This window comes from Phaethon aethereus (genome assembly GCF_964289735.1).
Source record: "Phaethon aethereus genome assembly, chromosome: 2".
NCBI lineage: Eukaryota > Metazoa > Chordata > Aves > Phaethontiformes > Phaethontidae > Phaethon > Phaethon aethereus.
In genome coordinates, this window is record NC_138582.1 from 124,180,562 (window position 1) to 124,202,380 (window position 21,819).

General features: G+C 38.8%; 1 protein-coding gene across 1 annotated transcript in view; it reads right to left on the reverse strand.

The window, feature by feature from the left end:
* Positions 1 to 21,819, reverse strand: part of ATP2C1 (ATPase secretory pathway Ca2+ transporting 1) — a gene marked incomplete at both ends in the record, with an annotated part of 67,672 nt that overhangs the window by 31,474 nt on the left and 14,379 nt on the right. The window contains 3 exons of the mRNA XM_082014701.1: positions 558 to 647; positions 2,214 to 2,330; positions 3,260 to 3,370. Of these exons, the coding sequence (XP_081870827.1) occupies positions 558 to 647; positions 2,214 to 2,330; positions 3,260 to 3,370 (318 nt within the window). The remainder of the gene's footprint in view (positions 1 to 557; positions 648 to 2,213; positions 2,331 to 3,259; positions 3,371 to 21,819) is intronic.

Here is a 21,819-nt window from a genome sequence, read left to right on the forward strand (position 1 = left end):
CAAATGTTTAGCGGTACTATATTTGCTCACTAGTTTAGCACCCTATTTAACTGCAAACTTCTACAAAAATTCATTATTTCAGCTTCTATCTTCCTTCTGCTATTTCTAGCAAGTTCAGGTTACACTTCTTTTTAATGTTTTAAAAGATTACATCTTTCAAGTAAATTCACAGAAGGCTTATGTTTCAACTTGAAATTAAATAATTTAAGATAAAGATAAATAAATAAAGATAAGAATTACATAGAAGACACCAAAAATTGCTCCTCTGAACAAATGCCTAAAGACAGGCATTTCAACCAGCAAAAGAATAAAGATGCAAGATGCAGCCAGATAATTGTTTGTTGATGTATTTTGATATATGCTACTGCTATCTGTCAAGGAAAAAAAGACACAAAATACAGTCACAACCTTAACAGATTTAATGACAGCATACAAATAAAATTCATTAATTAAATCAAGTTATTCCCATCCCACATTGGCATTCATGTGATATTGAAAGTACATGTGATCACACATTCTGAAGTACTCTTGAAGATGATAAAATTTTAGTTCCTTACCACAGTGATACTGACAGCATCATCAAACTGATGCATTAAAACACTGATGACTGCAGATGCCAGGAGAAGCATAATAAGAGGATTTTTAAACTGAAATGAAACAGAACAGTAATTCAGCAACACTCTTCGACAGCAGGACCATTTATCTACCCCTCAAAGCACATCTATTTTGGAAATGTATTATTCTATACTTAAAATATTTCTAACCCATCAGTGCAAACAAAATCTCTGTACAGTTCAGATTTCACTTGAGGATTTTTTTTAAAGTATCAAAGACTTTGAATGGAGAGTATTTAATATATAACAGGAGAAAACTGAGAAAACTGTTTCTTACACTTCTTGATTCACTTTTTAAGACAAAAAGAATAATCTCCTGTATTTGTTTAAACACAGAAAAAGAAGCCTAAAACATATTCAAAACATCTTTGAGGTAACAGGCTGATACTGTTCCCAGCAACTGATCACTATCAAGGCAGCAATATATTTCCTCATTTCCATTCATTATTTCTTGTTTTACAAGATGCAAGTTTTCCTTTTAAATCATATGCTTTCTTCAGACTTCTAAGTGTAAAATAATAAAGGATCTTGCTTCTATGTGACAGCTGGTTGCTAACATGGTCATTTTTTTGAGAAATGTTACAAAAAAGAACATTCCTACAATCAAAGTGAAGAACACTCTAAAAGCACACATAAGCACATTCTAAGCAAATATGTATCTTAATAAATCCTACCTAAGGTAGACTTGGTTAACATGCTTTAGAAGCATCTGACTAATTCGACACTACACATGGGAAAATAAAACACTAATGCCAGAGGACAGCTAGTATGTAATGATGTTCCCACCGCTATCATCAGCAGTGTGCTAAGTATCTTTTTAGTCACTCCCAAGTAAAACAGTTTTTTTCTAAAATTAACCATCTATTACTTCAGGGTTTACTCTAGAACTTAACTGCACTGCTCCTCAGACAAGGTGCAGGAAACATTGACCAAAATGTTTAACATTACAACTTCATTACAAAAATCTTCTGTGTGAAAAGTTGCTGTAAATAGATTGTGTAGGCAGGTGGCAGGGGAGGGCAGGAAGAAGTAGTGACACTTCCACACCATTTCAAGAAGCTGCATGGGCTCATATATATACATAACAAATCACACTGATAGGAAAAAAATTCACACTTGACTTCTACCAGTTCTGCTGAACACCCGAATCAAGGCTGGGCATCTCCAGTTTAAAGGCAGCGGGTTTGCTTTTTAAAATTGCCTTCGTCTATCAAGTTATTCACACTTCATGTTCCATTGAAACATTTACCAGGCATATGCATTTGTGTCTGACCTTACTGCAATTCATGCTCAAGCCTTTGCCTACAAGGAACTTTATTCTGCTTCTTCAGCCCTCAGGCTAGTTATGAATGGTACCCTTTGGCTAATTATGAACGCACATTCAAGAACACATCATCTAATTAAACACGGGCAGGTACCTAAATAAAAACTTTTTCAGTAAGTAAATGAGATACAAATTATAGAAGTTGTAACTTCCTGTTCTACTAGAGTTTCCCCACTTTTATCATAATATGTTCGTGCACACGAAAGCTAAGTAATAAGGAGCAAAACTGCTGCCAAGCATAAAAACCAAAAAGCAGAAAGGACAAAAATCTTAACCTGGGAAATATATTTTTTCCACAGTGGTTCATCTTCACTAATATCAAATTCATTCCATCCATGGAATGCCCGTCTATGACAAACTTCACAGTTTTTTAAGCCATTCTGAAGATTAGCCTATTAAAATACGAAAAGAATAATACAGTCAGCAATTACACCAATAAGGTAGACTTCAAAAGAAACTCCAACACCAAAATATATAGCCTTAGGTTGTAAAAAGTTGGCCAACATCAGAAAGACAAGCTTGGTACTAATGTTTGACAATAAAAGCTAACTAACCACTATTTTAAAACTCAATTTGGCAATACTTAAGAGTACTTCAACAAAAAATTCACAGAAGAACTACAGAAGCAGATGCTGTTTCACATCTATAATGATTGTTGATCTTCCCTGCAGAAAACTCTTCAGCAAGCCAAATGCAGGCATAGTTCAGACTCTTGAGGATTGTGTCGGGAGTTCAGTTACCCAGCCAAATGACACAGCGATAGCTTCAAAGCCTTGAGTTGTCAGTGACCAACATTTATCATGGTGTACTCCTCAAGCAGTCAAGCACACATAAAATGAAAAGAGGTGATCTATCACAAAAATTAACCCAGATTTGACGCTTCATAAATCTGTCAATGGGTAGCTTTCTCAATCCTGTTCCTCCACTTGAAATGGAGGCTATGGAAATAAATTAAGGACATTAAGGATTCCTTAGAGAAATGGAAGCAATAACTATGAAACACAGAATAGCATTTTACAGGAAGATTGACTCTAGGAGTTTTATTAACAAAAAGCAATCTTCAAAGCATACAGAAATCTGGCCATTTTCAAGTTGAATCACATCGCCCTCTCCAAATACCCAATTTTATTTTTTTTAAATGTTAGAGATCAGAATTTTTCAAGTAACAATTTAAAAATCAATATTCTTTTAAAAGTATAAAATAGTTAATAAGAAACTGCATGATAATGCATAGACTGTCAATGACAAGATCTGTCCTTAAGAAATATCAAATTTACTGTTTGGTAACATCAGTGAATTCTTGAGATGCAAAATCACTTACTTGCAAAATGCTTGCAACTTCATCAACTGGCAATTCACTTGCTTTTTTTGAAGAGAGTACAGGAATCATTGTCTCATTGTCACCATCAGGGATTTTTTGAAGACGTGCAACCTATGAAATAAAACCAAAGTCTGAAGGGACGAGGAGCACTAACATTTCATTACAAACAACATATACCAGAGCAATGCAATATTAATGCCATTAAAAGGTAGATTTTGATAACCATTTGCACTTTAAAAAGAAAAAAAAATATCTACAGTTCAGCATATTTTCATGCAGTACCATCTGCAATAATAAAAGAAAACACTGGACATGCAACTGAGAAGACTGTAACAGTCTGTAACAACGTGTTCAGTGATGACAAAGGTCCTAACAGTTAAATATATTCATAATCATTTTGCCCACTATCATCAACACCTGGTCAGAAAGTAATCACTCCAGATAAATTTCACTCCCTGCCTCTACTTTCTACTCATTAATGAAGGCAGCCTAAGCCAGCCTATTTACATTTTCTTGTACACAAAGAGAAGAGAAACAACATTATGAAAAGCTCAAACAAGAGCACAGATGCAAATGAAGTCATAAAACTTGAGTACAGTACAAAAGCTTCAAGTCAATGCTATAAAAAGTAATGTTTTCCTGTAATTTTAGAAAGTTAATAGTTTGTGATCAGCAGAACAGAGCAATAGCAACATTGATCGCACAGCTCAGTACTGCTTTGATATTTATTGAAGCTTTAGTTTCCAAATTCTTGCTTATTAAATGAGAACCTAGAGTGACACTCCTCCTTCCTCCTCATTATCTTACTGCACCCACAATTAATGTCTCATGCACCTTTCCACACACACATCCCCCCCTCCATTAACTGGAAGGCATCTGACATGCAGACATGTACACCACAGTAATGGTTTTCCCATTATACTTGCACAGAATTTGAACAGTTTATGCTTTTATACAAGACAATAAGTATTTTTTAATCTCCTCTATGGATGCTGAGACTTAAAATATAAAAGATAAAGTACTTCAAGATGACAACACATTAAAAGATTCCCGCATTTTTATGCCCTAAAAAAGGTATGACAATCCTCATTTTCTGTACCACACACTGTTTGCCATGTACTCAAATACAACAGCTGTGATAAATTCAAGTCTAAAGACTAAGATGAGAGGCCGGGTGATATGGGGTGTGGATTTGACCCCTTGGGTGGGTCAGGGGTGGCAGACTAAGAACTGCACCTTAACAATGTGTTTAGTGGCCTCCAAAGAGGGGGAGCTCCTTGTGCCCCACTCAGCTTTCTGTAGCCAGCAGCCGGGCTGCTGGAGTGCAGCTCAGCAAGGGCCAAGAATGGAAGCTCAGCTACACTCCGCCATACCTCCACGCTAGTTCCCATATTTCATTCCACCAAAAGAGCTTTGTTATGTTACTATCCTTTTAATGACGCATTTATGCAAGGACCAGAATTGAAAAGTCTAGAGCCAAATTTTTAGAGTATTACCAAAACATGACTTAAATACACTTTAGCATTGGTTAGGTACTTACTGAATCCGTAAGTATATACACTGATGTAAGTCTTCTTTTAAAATGATGGTGAATACACATTTATTATACACTATAAATATATACATCTACAAAAATTATCTGGCAACTTATCTCCAAATACCTTTACCTGTTTCAAATTAGACAAGAAATTGAGTCAAAAAATATTTCAAACATGGTTGAACAAAATAACTGACTTTTCTCTCTCAACATTTTATGTGTATTTAGAGTATTTTACAAGAACTACTACTTTCAACATCAGAAGAGAAACAAAATCATGAGTATAATTCTGTTCCTAACAAGCAGTCTTTTTACAAAACCCAATGGTAACAAGCCCTTACACCAACAAGGTTACACTATTCTGGACCAGAGGGACAAGCATTTGCTCCAGGTTAAGGCTTCTCACAGAACACAGCATTGTAAGACTCCCTCTACAAAACAGAGCTATTATTAAAGCAACTTAAGCTGACCGCAATAGCAGCAAAATGGCAGGTATTTCAGTCAGGAAGCATACAGACATTGCGACCCTAAGCCTTACAAAATACCCTTTGGTATATAAAGGTTCATTTCCCTAAAACTTCATCATGGGAAGCAATGCATCATCATGACCACTCAGTCTTCCACGCAGACAGCTAGCCTTTTATTAAGTTTACCACCACTTTTACCAGTATCCATGAAGAATGTGATGCTCACAAGATTCAGTCCCTAGGAAGAAACAGATTCATTCAGATTCGCTTATTCTGCAATTAAGAACACACCCAGTTACAGATGCTGTTAAGCCTACACATACAAACCAATATCAAGTTAAATCACTTAAATTCTCAGGTAATTGCCATTGGAGATGACGATTTTTCATACTTTAAATGATTATACTTAGTTTTCTTTGGATTTTAACCTTACTTCTGTTTCAGTTTTCTTGAACCACACTTTTCTAAACCAAACATTCACCCAATATTTTGCCACAATCTCCCCTCTTTGATAAAACACCCTACAGAATTGCTAGTTCATGTTCTTTTCTTTAAGGTTTCCCATCCTAAGTACTAGCTTTTGATTTTTATTGAAAATAGGTACCATATTCATGGTATTAGCTACCAAACACCAGTTTAGGGCTGAAAACCATTAAGCCTAAGCGCTGTTTCAAAACAAACCCACAAACATATGATTTTGACCAAGATGACTCCACATTCTCAACAAAAATGCTGAGCCACCAAGCTTTCCCAATATGAGTAGGCAGAAATGAACTGACAGCCATTACAAATTTTAGTGCTGAGAAAAATCTTTCTCCCCATACCAACCGACATGGCTGCTAAACACAAATAACCATTCCAAAAAAGGATACATAACTGACCATTCCCCTAATGTTATCAATTAGAACTTCAGAAAGTCTAATAACAAGCTTTTAAAGTATATTTTAAGAAGTATTATATTAAAAATCCTTAAACAGAAATGTTAAAGTACTCTTAGAGATCAGGCTTTTCCAAATCTTCATTAGCACAGGAGAACTGTGCTACAAAGCCTATTTTGACAACCTTTTTGTGACAGACTTAAAAAGCCATTGATTTTGAATGTGTTTCATTCATGTTATCTCCCACTTCTACGAAGAACACTGTATTATATGCAGTGAAAAAACCTACAGAGACTATCTGGTATAGGATCAGAAAAATAAAGGCTCAGAACGTCTTTTTATAGCCAGCTCCTTCCTCTAGAGCTAAATTACATATCACATGATAATTCTGTCAGTTCTCAAAAATGTAATTTCTCAAAAACCCCTACAAACTGTGTAGATTAAACTACACTTGTAGTTCAGAAAAGAACACTTTCAAATATCTAACACTTTGTCCGCGATTAAATTAAATTGCTTAGCTAAGAGAAACTGATCACTATTCCCTTCATAACCACCTTCCAAAATATAAAGTGGGTTACATCAACAGATTTAGGTCTAAAAAAATAGCTGGAATAAGTGCTTGCTATCTGCTGGAACACAATAACTATATCCAAGCAAATAATTTTGCCTTTACTGTGTATTACTTCCACAAAGCAAGAGAAAGATTACTTATTCAATACCCTCGGCAAGTGCTCTACAGTCCTTTGCACTGCTGCCCAGATCCTGGGCTTCTGCAACATCTTTTAGCATATCCAACAGAAGCTCTCCCCAAAACAACAGTGTTCCATATTAAAGGAGTCAACCCACATATATTAAGATGTCTTCCCACCCTACACTGTAACTAATTTTCAAGGATCTATCAGCTGATACCTTAAAACACTTCACTACTTCGTTGCAGGCCAAGTTTTTCTATGGATAACTGGGCTAAGAAATGATACTGGCCTACGCTGCTGTATCAGATAGGCAGCATATACATGACCGCTGAAGCTTCTGGAGCTATGACTACAGTCTCCCTTTCCCTACTTGCAGCTAACTCTACGAAGGAACAAAGCAGCAGGATGCTAACTAACAAAAATAAATAGCTGCCTCAGGAAGGACTTTTCTTGGACTGCTTCCAATGTACACACCACCATTTCTAGGCCAAGAAATATACATCAATCATATGACTACAGAACTGTGACCAAAGTATGTTTATCAAAATTAATACAAATTTGTCTGGAAGGCTTACATTACCAGAAATTCAGAGTTCCCTTCCGTTTTCTCTAAAGAAAAAAATCTAGTTAACAGTAATGTGTTACTGTTTCTTCTTCCTCACATGCTACAGAGTCTGCCTACACCCTTTCTACCATCATCAAGACAAAGTATCAACAACTTACCACTTCTCAGCTTAGCAGGAAGAGCCCGTTACCAATCAGCAGGGCACACTGACATCGAGATACTTCTACAATTATTTTTAAGGGGAAATTTTCACTCCGCTTCCTCAGATAATGCAAATGGCAGGGCCTACATTCACTGAGAGTGGTCTAAAAAATTTAGAACACTCTCATAGCAAAATCTATTTTTAGACCACCTTGTGACCAAAACACTTGAGCTAATTAGCTAATATAAAGTCCTGTAAATGTTACATGCAGTTACTCAACTGACCTACAAGTACACAATACAAAGGTGGTGTAGAAACAAAACTACAGAGAACAGCAAAAGTGAAAAAACCCAAATGTTTACAAAACAATGAAATTTAAGGTGAGGTACTTAAAGAGAAATGCTAGTTCATTCTTTCAGAAGTTCCTTCAGAAACCTGAGATACAGGAACGCATCTGGGTTTAAGTACTCTACTCTCAGATAGAATTGTTTACCCTACCACACAAGAAGTCTCACTGGCAAACTGCAGATTAGTATAGCCAGTTCTCAGGAAAAACTGTGGCACAACTAGAAATGGAAAAAGATTACTGGAAGCATTGACTCAGCATACTTTCCAGTATTTACCTCTTAACCATACTTACCACTTTCTTCTGAATCTTCCCATCCATCTGAACAGCTGATTAAGTCAGCCTGAATCTACTCCATCCGTCCCTGTAAAACTGAATCCCTTTCAAGCCAACTCAAGTACTACAAAGACCTTTCAACTTGTTTGTAGAGATCAACCTGTAAGACTACTATTGTATGAGCAGTTAGCAACCCACATCAAGGTATATGCCTCTGTATTGCAGATACCATGGGATCATTACTGCATCATATTGTGTCTAATCAATAGGAAAATTAATGAATGTACACATAAATGTGTAATTAATCAATGTGCATTTGAACTTAAGTATACGTACAGTATGTTGTCTTTTCCACTTGAAATATTACATGCACCTGCCCAGGGACTGCAGCTTTATTAATGAGATAAGGATATTAGAGCATGTTGTCCAAGGGACACTTCAAAGACCACATTCCAGACGTGGCTGCTATCAGTGACTGATTAATCTGTACCCTGAGCAAAACCTTGTAAGAGTACTAGTGAACTCAGAGCAGACAAGATCTACAGTGTGCCATACCCTGACCAGAGATCCATCCAAAGCTGTACCATCTCAGGGTTCCCAGCATCAGAAAGGACATACAATTTTATACCTTGCTATCATCTTTCCTGAGTTATTAATAGCGATCTGTGATGACAAGACACAGCAAAAAGCCAAGCACAAATGAAAAAAGCATTAGGCATGCTCAATAGTTACAGTAAGTCCTAGACCAACTGCACACCCGAAGCAAACCCTGGATGCACAGCAGGATTCCAAAAGCAGAGGCAGAGCAGAGAACAGCATGCGAAAAGCCCTCAGACAACTCTGGAACAAGTAATACCCAACATGGTCGTGACTATGATGCAACTTTCTCTGTGAAATTCCACCAGATTTTAAGAGGAATTAAATCTCCAGAGAAATTCACCAGTTATATTAACAGAAGAAGCAGGTGGAAGTAGCTGAGTGTGGTGGATACAGGTTTAATAAAATAAATAAAAAAATCAGTGCAATCAAGTTCACAAACTATAAATGCAGAGAAACTACAAACCTTGATTATATAAATTCCACTTTTAATGTCTTATTCTTGGCTTTTGAACTAATTTATATATATTTCAATGATGTGCATAAAATTGGAAGTTACATTGAGGAAGGCTTCATCTATACAGGCTGCACTGATATAGTTGTGTATACCTCATGTGATTAAATCATGAAGATCAAATACTTCCCGTATTCTCAACTAGCAATTTCTCTAATGAGCTTCAACCAACAATATTTCTAACAGGCTGGAGCTGGTTTCAACCCACATATTCCTTTCAGACGACTGGGAATGCCCAGTGTTGTGACAGTGAGCATATTACAGAGACTGGTAATGGGAATCATATTGGCATTGCTATTGAACTGTATATTGCAATCTCTGTATTTTGCTAAGTGTAACTTACAAAAAATACTTAAAACACAGTACAAACGTATCATTCTGCTAAATCAGAAATCCATCGTAACATCAAATAGCAAGAAGTGCCAACACTCATTCAACACAAACATCCACAACCAATTTGCAAAAAGAGAGTATTTTACCTGCCACAGCAAAGAGCTGTCCCTTCCCACCCCTAAAAGGTTGAAGTCTGCGACTAATGAGCCACTTGTTTTCTACCAGGCACTGTTTGCTCAGGGGAATAAATACTTTTTTGAAAGCTTTGAAGTTACTGTCTACTATCTTCATCTGAATGGACTCCTTTGGAAAAGTGTGATGATTTTTTACTTCTGGGGAAACAGTGGCAGCAGTCCTGTATTCAAATATTCAAAGAAATTTGTTCCCATTCAACAGTATTTTAGTTTAAACATTTTACCAGGAGTCCCCACATCAAAGGAAGTACACACAGAAAAGTTCTGACTCTAAAAAAGCCAGAATGAAAGAGAAACACTAATTTGCATTAATGAGTTCTCATTGCAGAGTAGTTTCTACCCTGGGAGGTCACATAGTTGCAGCCCCTTGCTATTGTGTGTTGTTTCATAGAACTTTACAGAAAAAGGGTGATATTCAACCTGCCACAGACACCACTCATTAACCAAAGAAACATATATCCAAATTATGAGAACAGCCTGCTAAGCTGCCCCATGAGCCCAAAAAAAAAAAAGCCTTGTATTTGAGTACTATTTCAGCAGTGCTTAGGACTTTCACCATGGCCGAGCACCAGTCATAACGCAGAACTATACTCCTTCATACACAACACTTCTGCATTTCTAACCAACTAAGAAACCGAAATCTGCATACTGGCACCGACCATCTTGAATCTCAAGGTTTGCCCAATCTTAGAAGTTGTAGTATGTTTAAGAGAGATACCTATCCCCAAGCCCATTACTTCAGGCAACGTAATAAAGACTACGATGCTCCATTTAACATCCAACTTAACAACTCTACAGTAGTCCATAAAGCTCAAAAACTATTTTCAAGTACTAAAAATATCTTCTAAAAAAACACTTCTCTGATAAACACATCTCCGCAACTTGAAATGTATCTTACTCTTTCAGGATGTTTCACCATGTCTTCTTTAATTTAAAAAAATATAAAGTAGGACATCTAGTTCAACTGAGGATACCAGCACAACAGCAAAGCTGAGTAATTTTCTATAATCATAGCGTATTCCATATGGTTCTCTCGCAAGCCTTGTGAGTGACAACTGCCCGCTCTCTAGCTAGAGAAAATATTTCACAAAAATAACGATACCTTAACCTGACTGCAGTTCTGTAGATTGCAGGAGTACTGGCAACAAAAATTCAGATTTTTAAACCCCCAACACTGCATCTGTTCAAACTACCTTATCTTCCTTTAGCCCATTCACTTAGTATACAATTGAAATTTAAGAATGACAAACATTCAGACTTTGTACTCAATCACTATGAAAGATTTACCACTTAGAGCACTTCTGTATACTCTGGAGGATGTACTATGATGAATTTAAAGCCTGGTTGCTGAAAGCCTCAATCTGGCATCAGTTACCAAACATGCACTGACAAACAGACCAAACCAATCTGTATTTGGTTGGCCAAAATATTCAGCTTTGATTCTTCCTGTTCAAAAAAACTCCTTGAACATTTCATACATTTGCTGTTAGCTATTAATCAAACAAAGATAAGAGAATCCCCTAAGCACACTAAAATGATCAAATCAATGCTAATGCCTGATGAAAGCAAAGTTCATGTATAATCACACTGGATCAGTTCAGAAAATCACCCAAGGAAGAGAACACCTATAGCTACATGTCACTTGACTCCCAATAGCATATGCCTCTGCTTAAATCGTAATTCACATGAAGTCCTTTTACAAGTTGAAAGCCAAAAGACTTTGGGTGTAAATATCAGTCATTTTTCTTGCTACAGCATTGCTAACTTTCTAGAACAGAACATTTAAGCTTAGAAATAAGATGGTATGGCTCCTCTCCAATAGTCTGCTTCTATCTCTTAACACTTTGAAGCGCTGAGCTTCTCAAAATGAAGGATGGCACTCGAACAGCAAACAATAATGAAGAATTTTAGCACCCCGTGATATGCTAGTAACGTATACATGATGTGTGCAGACTTCAATTGCCACATAATTGTATCAAGCAAAAATTCCAATAGAAATATTTGCTCTGTATTTGTTTAAAACGATGAATGAAGCTCCAAGGCCCAATCGTTGGTTACACCCTTGACAGTTATGCAGTTGCTGCATAATATGACAAAATAAAATTCTAATTAAAAAGATCCTGAACTTACTGTTTACAACAGTTCTCAGGACCAAGTTAGTGTCAGTGCCAATTTAAATGCAAACAACTCACTGCATAATTACTCTATTTATGGTAATAAGCTTTCTTAAAATTAATACCAACAAAGCAGCAACATTGTATTCACCAAGTTCTTTGGGAATTACGTGTGCAAAAAAAGTGCTGCAGAAAATTTGACTTAAAACATTTTAAAAGCCTTTGTAAAAGATTCCGTAGGCTGCACCTGCTAACCCATTATCCATCTTATCCCTTCGAATTGTTTAGAGCAGAATGTTTACAAAACAAGTAACTAGGAACAGATGCTTGTCCTAAATTTATACCTTGATTACTTTATTTTCTTTCTCTTCTCTGCAATGTAACTTTATCATTCCTTCTAGCTTCTACAAACCACACTCTAAATGCCAATTTTATCACCCAGTGTCAATTAGGTATAACTTGAACTCTTTTACCAATTCAAAAGCAGGTCTCTCAACTAAAATCTACTTATTAACTTCTTCCACTCTTGCAAAATTTCACTGTGATCTATGGGTGAATTTATATTGAAGTGAAGCTATGACTCGATGAAGAAGTGAGTCAAGCTAATGATCTGCTTATGTTAAAAGGAGGAGGTCTCACTGCTTTGTCCCTCACTGTTTTCGATGTTAACTGGATGCTTCACAAGCCCATTCAACTTACTAATCCAACAAAAAGCTGTCCAACAGGGAGCAGGGGGAAAGAAGGGCTGGGCTAACCTTCTGCCAAGCTAGCAAGCCATACAAACTCAACACCCATGACAGCCAACACAACACGTACAGCAGAACACAGCTCAGAGTACGATCTTCTTTCAGCAGTAATGAGAGAGTTTCATTCAGTCCTATAGAAGAGCATCCCAGGATGACCACAAACTTGTCAAACTCTTCACTAAAAGAGGAAGCAAAAATGTTTGTTTCTCTTTTGTTAAATTAACTACCCTGACAATTGTCTGCATTTTCCTTACACCACTGTTCTTCCTGACTCACTAAGAAATTATGCCATAGACTCGCCACGTAAAGGGGTTACACAAAGCTAGCAAAAAAATAAACATACATTCTGAAATGTCTGAACTCAAGCAGATTCCATGTTAAACGACTTCTAGGTTACTATAGATTAACATTTCTGATTTATTGGCATGGGGGGAAAAAAGGGGAAAAAGGAAAACTATCTAATGTTCCATCAACCAGTCAAACCACAGATTAAAAGATGACACTGACCATTCAATTAAAAAGGAAATCTATGTTTCTAATGCAAGACAAGTGCTATGTTAACTTAGCAGTTATCAAAGCACTGTTAAAAGATAGGAAGGTATCTATTAGAACTGGTCTTGAGTGAAGACTGTCTACATTTTTAAAAAAAAGAAAAAAATCTCTTCTCTCACCTTATCCTCTAAGTTAAACAGAAGAGATGTGACTTTTTGCCAACGTAAGTGTAAAGTATTGGGTTCTAATTTTCTGCAAGCTGCAGATGGTAAGAAACAGTAAACAATGAATATTAAAGTTCTTGCTTCACCTATTAGTTTCTTATGAAATCATCTACATGTCAAAAGGAACATGAACTGCTGTGAAAACACCAAGTCCATTTCAGAATTTGTAACACTCTCCATCACAAATTTAATTTGATTATTTTGGGTATTCCTTTCACAAAACAACTGATGATGCCACTCTGGAACAACTTAAATTGTTTTCAAGTCAATGCTGCTGCAGGCATCCCTTCCCCCTCTGTTTTTAGTCACATGTACGCACTCTGCACCGGCTCCTCAGTACTTACAGGTGCCTAACCTATGATGAGCTAGTCCAGGGTGCTAACTCACTGCCCCCAAAAACCAAAATCTATTCACTGACCTTCAATCTGTTACTTTAGCAACTAAGCCCATTTCCACCATTTAGGAAAAACACCCATGAAACTCATTAGGAAATTCAACTGCACTTCAAGCTCATGACAAAAAAAATGATTCATTTGTCATCTTGGGATTATGTGAAGAACTAAAGCATTTTTTTCAAAGAAAGAGGAAAAAATACTGACTTGTATTGCATTATTCATTCAATTATCAAAATTATCAGGAAATACTACTGACAGACTATAGGCTGAAATTAACAGTCGTCTTGGAAGATTAGCTGAAATCAACCACGACTCAAAAAAATGAAGATTAAGGAGGATTTCAGAATCGCCACATGATGTTCTTATTACTTACAGTATGTCTGGTCTAAGTTTTTGTACCAACCTTCTACATGACTTTGTGAAAGTCTTTTTGGTTTACAGGTGGGAAAATGTTACTCTGACCTCTCCTGTTAGGCACTTAATGATCTGAAAACAAATGCTACAGAAGGCCTTGTAACAAAACAGTACTGCTAATTAACAATTTGTATTTGTAATGATAGTCTGACCTCAGAGCAGAGAAGCTCAAACCTGATGTAACCTCAACTGTATTCTTTATTTTTCTACTAAAAGGCAGTCTTCTACAAGACAACCTTCAGTACAACAGAGAACCTGTCACAATCTAAAAGATGGTGGTAAAAGAAGGAAAAAAATTTCAGACTACAATTATAGAAAATTATTTAAAACGTCCCAAAGGCAACAATGGGAAGATCCCAAAATTACAAAGCCTAGTTTGCACTCAGAGTTATGTTTTGTCTAAGCAGCTGCAAGTTCCATTGATTGCCTATAGTTTAAAAAAAAGCTCCACTTATGGAAAAAAAGTCCCAAAATTCTATCTTTCCAAACAGAAATACAAACATCATCCCTCTAAGTCATAGTTTTATTGAGCTAAGCAGAAGTCTTCCTATGATGGGAAATTCTCTCTTTCCCATTACTATGATACACATGAACTTTTCCAGCAGTTTAGTCATCCCAACACCAGACAGGAACCACGAAGTCTTGGGACAAAACATCAACCCGCTGAGAGGAAACATAGAATACTGCTTATGAAAACTGAATTAACACAGTAAAACCTCAGTTTTCCAATCCATCTTATCACTTCCCAATCTTAAATATTGATATAAGTAGGAGGGGGAAAAAAATCTGCCATCTCTTGCTCAATAGCCCAATTAAAGAGACCTTCAAAACACAAACTTGCACAACAAAGTTCAAAGATATTCTAACTGTAATCTTTGTTCTACAAGATTACAAAGATTCTTCAACTGCCTCCTGGAGAAAATACATTAAGGATCCTCTCAACAGTGATGAAAAGTTACAATATGAAAGCTGCTAGTGTCTAGCTGTCTCAAGACATCAACCAGATAGAAAAAGAGCTCAGAAATACCAAGAACACCAAAACAGACAGTAGACAATTGTAAATATATGTGCCTGTCTGGAGACTCAAGGTGGGGGGAGGTGGAAGAGTGGAGAGGAAGTAATTCATGTATTAAGAGAATCAACTAATTCAGTCTTTTTATTCATACTGAAGTTTAGCATTCCTCCTCCCTGTAGATTCCCACTCCATTTTGAAAACCCTCAACACACCACCGCATTTATTTCTGCCTTTGAAATACACATCTGATCATCTTTTATTTTTCCCCTAAAGTTTTTCCTTTGTAAGTTACTTCTATTAAACAAATATTACTAATGTTTAAACGCAATTCATTTCTTCCATAAGAAACTTAAGAAATGTCATCTTTATGCTACCAACATTCAGAAGAATTAGAATGGAACATACTATCATACACAACTTGATTATAAACTACATCTATGGTGTACTATTTATTTGGTAATAGAACTAAAAGGCATTAAAAGTCTTCCTGCCATTTTGGTTTTGGCACACAAGTGTCAGACAGCTACTTTTTTTCCCCTCCCTAAGTGTATTTGTATTCAATAGCATTATATCCGCTTTGCTTCCCCTGCCCCCGCTGCTGCCCATTCAAAAAGCAACACAGTGACTGAAATGCAAAAGCACTGACGCTTCGATCAGCTATCTAGCCTCCCAAATCAAAGATCAATCTTCTAGAGACGCACCCCTACACTCCAAAATTCCTTCTACCTAACAGGTGCCATGCTCTTTTTAACAAATATTCAGGAAGACATGATCAAGAGAATTAAGAAAATTGTAACTTTATTTTAAAGTTAGAAAAGAGTTCTGAAATGCCAGATTATACTGACCTACAGTCTTCAACATAGGCTGGACTTCACAAGTACTACAACTTTCCAGTCATGGAAGACAACCGTATTTCAAAATGGAACAATATCCAACCGTAGAAAATAACTTAGTCAGTCAACACCACAAACTTAATACAGTTCTTCATTCAAGTCAAACTATTAAAAAAGGACCTCTCTTTTCAGAATGGGGTGGGAGGAAAAGAAGCTCCTGTCTCACATAACCTCTAGCAAAGGAAATCCAGTAGCCACATTAAAAAAAAAAAATCCATCTAATATCTTCAAAGAATACAGATGACTTAAGGGGAGTGGGAGGAAACAACAGTTCTTTTCTTTTATATATGGTCATAAAAATAATACATTTCAGAGATTTTCAACACCCAGCATCAAACAGAAAGGAAAAATCGGTGAAGCTCACAGTCACTACCACCAATGCAAAAGGGCTTTCAAGGTTCCCAGACCATAAACTGAAGCCCAACATGGAAAAGCTGAAATAAGTCCCTGGATTAAGTCATTTCCAAACTAGACAAGCAGGAGAAAGCATAATAGAGTAACTTCTTTCAGTATGCATAGTCTATAATTTTATACCAGATCTTTCAAGTGGTAGAACTCAAAACTTCAGTGACGCTTTTTAATACTGTCCAAGAGAGCAAAATTAAGTCATTTTTAAGAACACAGAAAATAGACAAAAATATTTCAACACAAAATGCAACTAATGCTTCTCAATTTCACTCTGAAACATAAAATTTAACAAAATCATATAACGTAAGCAAATACCAAGCAACTAATGCTCAGAAGCCGCTATCCAAATAAAACAGATTTCTATTCCAAACACATAGATTACTAAAACACTCAATAAAATGTTTTGCATATCTGTCAAGAGAGAATAAAATCTTCTTAGTTCAACAACCAGCAGTACAAATAAAGAAAAACAATGGTCCTACAATTTTTAAACTACAAAATGCAGATCAAAATTCCTACCACGAGATTAACACACGAGAGCAACCCTGCAAACCCCTGGAACAGTAAAACATACACACGCACCAGTAGGAGTTGTCACCAAATTGCATGCAAAAATCCTCTTAGCTCCAATGAAGTCAGTGACTCTGATGAGACCTTTACCTTCATTTTCCATCGAAATTGTACTTGAGTCGATAGTTACAAAAGTGTTTAGCAACAGCAACACTGGAGCGGGAGCTGAAAGGCGAGGAGAGAGATGCCCCAAGATCCCAGGCAATCACACTGCTCCCTCTGCCCCCACCTGCAGCAACATCTGCAAGAGAAACCAGCGCTAAAAGAGGGAGGGGAAAAAAAAGAAAGAAAGAAACCCCACAAAAACAAAAACCCAACAGCCGAACCCTATAGGTCTCCACGGTCTTTCCATGCAGGCCAGCGCGGAGCAGGCACACGCACGCAGGGAGCCCGCAGAGCTGTCAGAGGCCACCGAGGATCAGGATTAGTTGCCCAGCAGCTACAGCCACGCAGAGCAGCGCCGCCGCTTCCCCCCCGCCACAAGCGCCGCGAACAGCCTCGTCCCGCCCGGGGAGGGGCCCCGCACGGAATGAACGCCCCGCATCTAAAAATAAACCCTCACCCCAAGTAACCCACCCCACCGCCGCCCTACCTGCACCCCGTCCCCTCAGCGCCAGGCAGAAAGGGAGCCGGCGGAGGGAAGGGGAGCCGGCGGCTCCCCTGAAGCTCAGCGGCCGCGGTGCTGCCCGCCGCGATCCCCGGCCCGCCGCAGCTCCCTCAGCCGCCCCGGCCCCGCCCGCTCACCCTGTGGCGCAGGCCGCCGCGGGAAGCAGGGTGGTGGTGGTGCTGCGAAGGCGGGGGGGAGAGAGAGGCACAAGCGACAGCTCCCTCACCGCCGCCGCCGCCGCCGCCGCCGCCACCTCCTCCCGGCCGCTTCGCCTCTCACCTCCGTGGCTCAGGGTAGCAGCGGCGGCGGCGCGGCCGCATCCCCGCTCCGCTCACTTCCGCGGGCGGCGGGGGAGGGAAGAGGCAGCGGACAGGGCGGGGCGCGACAGCGGAAGGGCGGGCAGATTCCCCCCCCCCCGCCCGCCGCGCGCGTGCGCCCCGAGAGGGGGGCGCCCCCTCCTCGCTGGCAGCGAAGGGCGTGCAGGCGGCCGTTGGAAGGGGGGAGGGGGCAGCCCTTTTTGCGGCCTGGTGGGGCGGGCATCAGCTATAGCCTGAGGGGGGGGCGGCCGCGGCGTAGCGAGCCACGCAAATAAAACCCCTTTAAACGCCCCAGCCACCGCTGGGAGCTCCGGGGGTGTCGCCGGTGCCCACCTCCGCGGCGAGGTCTCTTCACCTCCCTGCCCGGGCAGAAGCCGCAGGTTAGCATGAGGCAGATGGAGACGTGAGCCGCGGTGCGCGCTCTGAGAGGTCACCAGCAGCCGGACAGCGGAGAGCGCCGCTGCTGCCCTCCGCAGCGCACGGGCTCGGCCTGGCCCGAGGGCCCCCCGCCGTCGAGCGGAGGAGCCCCGCCCGCGGCCCCAGGGGCTTCAGTGCCGGGACTGGGAGCCTGATCCGTCCCTCCGGGCCCGGGCGCTGGACTGGCCGTGGGAAAAAAACCCCGCAACACCCACCCGCTTCAGAGTTCTTCCTTGCTGCCGTCCACGCTGCGTGTCTCTGAAGTAGCACTGGTATGAAAACAGGAGTCACACACATGGAGTAGCTGCTATTTTTAGGGTTACAGTAGACTTCTAGTCTAGTTAGATTGGAATCACCAGACAAATTATCACGTTCTTTCAAATGTTAGAAAAAAAACAACACACACACAAAAATCTTAAAGACTTCTTTTCAACACTTAAACACTACTTTTAAAAGCAGGTTTTAGCTACCAATCTTGTAACCACCAACTCTTATCACTAGTTAATTACCGTCAAAAAAAAAAAACGCTTTACCAATTCAATTATATTTACTTAGATGGCAAAGGACTATTGTTTGAAACTACAGTTCCAATGATGAGCTCCAATGCTGGGGAAGCGTTTAAATAAAAGTAATTTCCACTGAGATAGTAATTTTTATATTTAAGGTATGATGCACAGCATTAGTAATAACAAAATGTCTTTTGACTTTCAAGGTCAAAAATCTAATGGAGACATGCTAATCATAGACTTTACACCCCATTTCTAAAGGAGCTTGACAATAGGGTCCCAGAAATACAATTGCACTGACATGATTAACAACCTGTCACCTTGGCTTTGTTTTTCTTAAGCAGCAGAAACCACAATCAGTCTTTGTATGTTCATAAGTAGTATTTAACAGAACTAAATTTTAAAATTTTAATTTAATCTCCAAACCCATAATAGCATGCCTCTTGCATTCCTCAGCTTCACCCTAAACAAGGTGAAGTCAAAGAACATACTTTTCTCTTTCGAAGCTCTTGAAGATAAATTTGTTTGATTGCTACAATAATACAAATTTGTCAATATATTCTGAGAGGTAAAGAAGCATTACAAGTGCTGATTTAAAGTACAGGCCCTAAATATCTGTATGCAGGAAAATAAGATGACAACAAGCAGGTTAATGGTTTGAGAATACCTAATGCATTATTTCAGACCTGTCCCATATAGTTGCCATGTTACTTGAATATCTCTGTGGTTACTCCATGAAATATCCCACTACAAGTAGGTAGCACTGTCATTGTAGCAATGACTGTTCTCTAAGATACTGCTCTTCTGTTAACTTGTTTACAAGGCAAGAGAAGAACCATGTTGAGCTACTTGTGATGCTAGTTGTGATGTCTCAATTTCAACACAAGACAATAACTCATTAGGAAAAATGTTTAGTTACTTTGTTAAAGCAGGTAGGTCTTGCTTTCAGTATCAGATGTTATCATTAAATATGAAAAACTTATGTAAATATTTTCATGAAGAAAAAAAACCACAAAGCCTGTAGGTCCTAATACTGTTTACATCCACAACATATTTGGATTTCTTCACACTACACTATGAGAAGTTTTGGGGAGAGGGTTGGAAGGGAATTCTTGAATGTTAGTGAGCTTGTTCACAAACTGATATTGAGATCTCAATAGCTCCAGTGACAAAATCTGCCTACTTTGCCTACTAAGAAACATTCTTTGTTCATGTGTCTTAAAAGAGGAGAAGAAAAATCAAAAGCAAGCCCTACTGTATTGTAAGAACTAAAAAAAGCTTCATCTCTGGGGCTTAATCTCTTTCACATTAGCATACATCTGCCTGTGATGCTGCCAGGCAGCCAGGAAGTGCCTCTCCTGCATTATACCAGGACTATATCCGTCCTCAAAAGTTGTATCACTGTTTCTGCCATACTCTACACCTACAAACAGTGTCTGTTTAATAAACAATGTTCAAAGTGTTTTATCTCTGTCCGCTGCTGAATATTGTTTCTTAAAATATCCTGACCTTAATGTGAGCTTGATACAGAAGAGTATCAGGACAGCCCTAATATCTTCAGGAAGCTTCATAGAAGTGTGTGGCAGAGCCATTATTTGGCAAACGAAAGCAACATTATTAGAATATGATTGTGGTGATAAAGTCTGAAATTAAAAAAAGGCTTCGCTTACAGTAATCAATTGTAGCCAGTCATACTCACAAATTAGAATAATATTTGTTTTACTTTTTTAATCTTGTAAAAAAGATCTTGCAGTGAAATGATCATTTGAAGATCCAGTGAGAAAACATGTCTAGCCACAACTGAACAATTCCAGTGAAATACATATACAAATTAGAAGAACAATTACAAAGTCAAATATGAAAGGCCAAACAATCCCTAACCTTCACAGTCAGAATTTCTTTTTTAAAAATAATACTTGAAAGGATATGCAATACTGATGGGTTTTGGCGAAAAAGACTGAACACCCTAGTCGTTGTTAGATCACCAGTTTTCTCTTTCTAGTTCACAGACCTGAAAATACTTTCTAAAAACAAGTGAACTTGCTGATCATAAGCTTGCATTTAAGTGAGCAGAGTTTCATGAGCGTTCAATGCCAACTTAAGCAGCCCCCAGTCCCAGGCATGCTCCTTCCCTTGGTGTGTTGTCAGGTTTAAATGCCATACAGCACCACCTTAGTGCTCTGCAACACCAAAAAAAAAAAAAAAAAAAATAGAGAGAGAAGAGTGTCATCTCGTCACCCCACCACCACCCCATTCCCTCTTCATCCTTTTCCCCATAGAAGTCTCATAATTTACCTCCTGTTGATGCCCAAGTCAGACCTTGCCTTCTGCAAGTGGCCTTCAGCAGCAAGGAGCCACTAGACTATCTGAGAACCACAACCTCAAGCTGACCAACACCTAAGTTTGTGGGAACTGATTCATGTTCAGAATAACCCAGCAGATCAGTAAATACAGACTTCTCAGACTGAATTAGAAGTGGTTATTCTGGCACAGCCAAGACAGTAGAACAGGTATGGGGAGCATAAATAGGCACTGCAGCTTCCAGTACTTTCTGTGCTGCCCTAGGCCTTCAGGGCTGAAAACTAGTGATTTGATAAAATGGTTTGGTTCATTGTTTGGGTTTTGGCTGTTTGTTTAGTAGTCAGCTGTGAAAAAGCATACTTAGCTTCTGTATGAATCTGAAGGCAACCCAAAAGGTTGCTTTTAGTTGCCTTTCTACATCTTCAGGGAAACTAAAAGCCTCTGGAAGGTTTGGAAAAATTAAAAGGTAATAAATGTGACATTCCAGATAGTACCATCAATCAGGTGGAAAGGAAGAAGGGAGAATTCAGTCTAAGGCCTACAGATAGGCCTTAACCTGCAGCAAGTTTGTATGAAAGCTTAACTTGAAGTTTGGTTTAG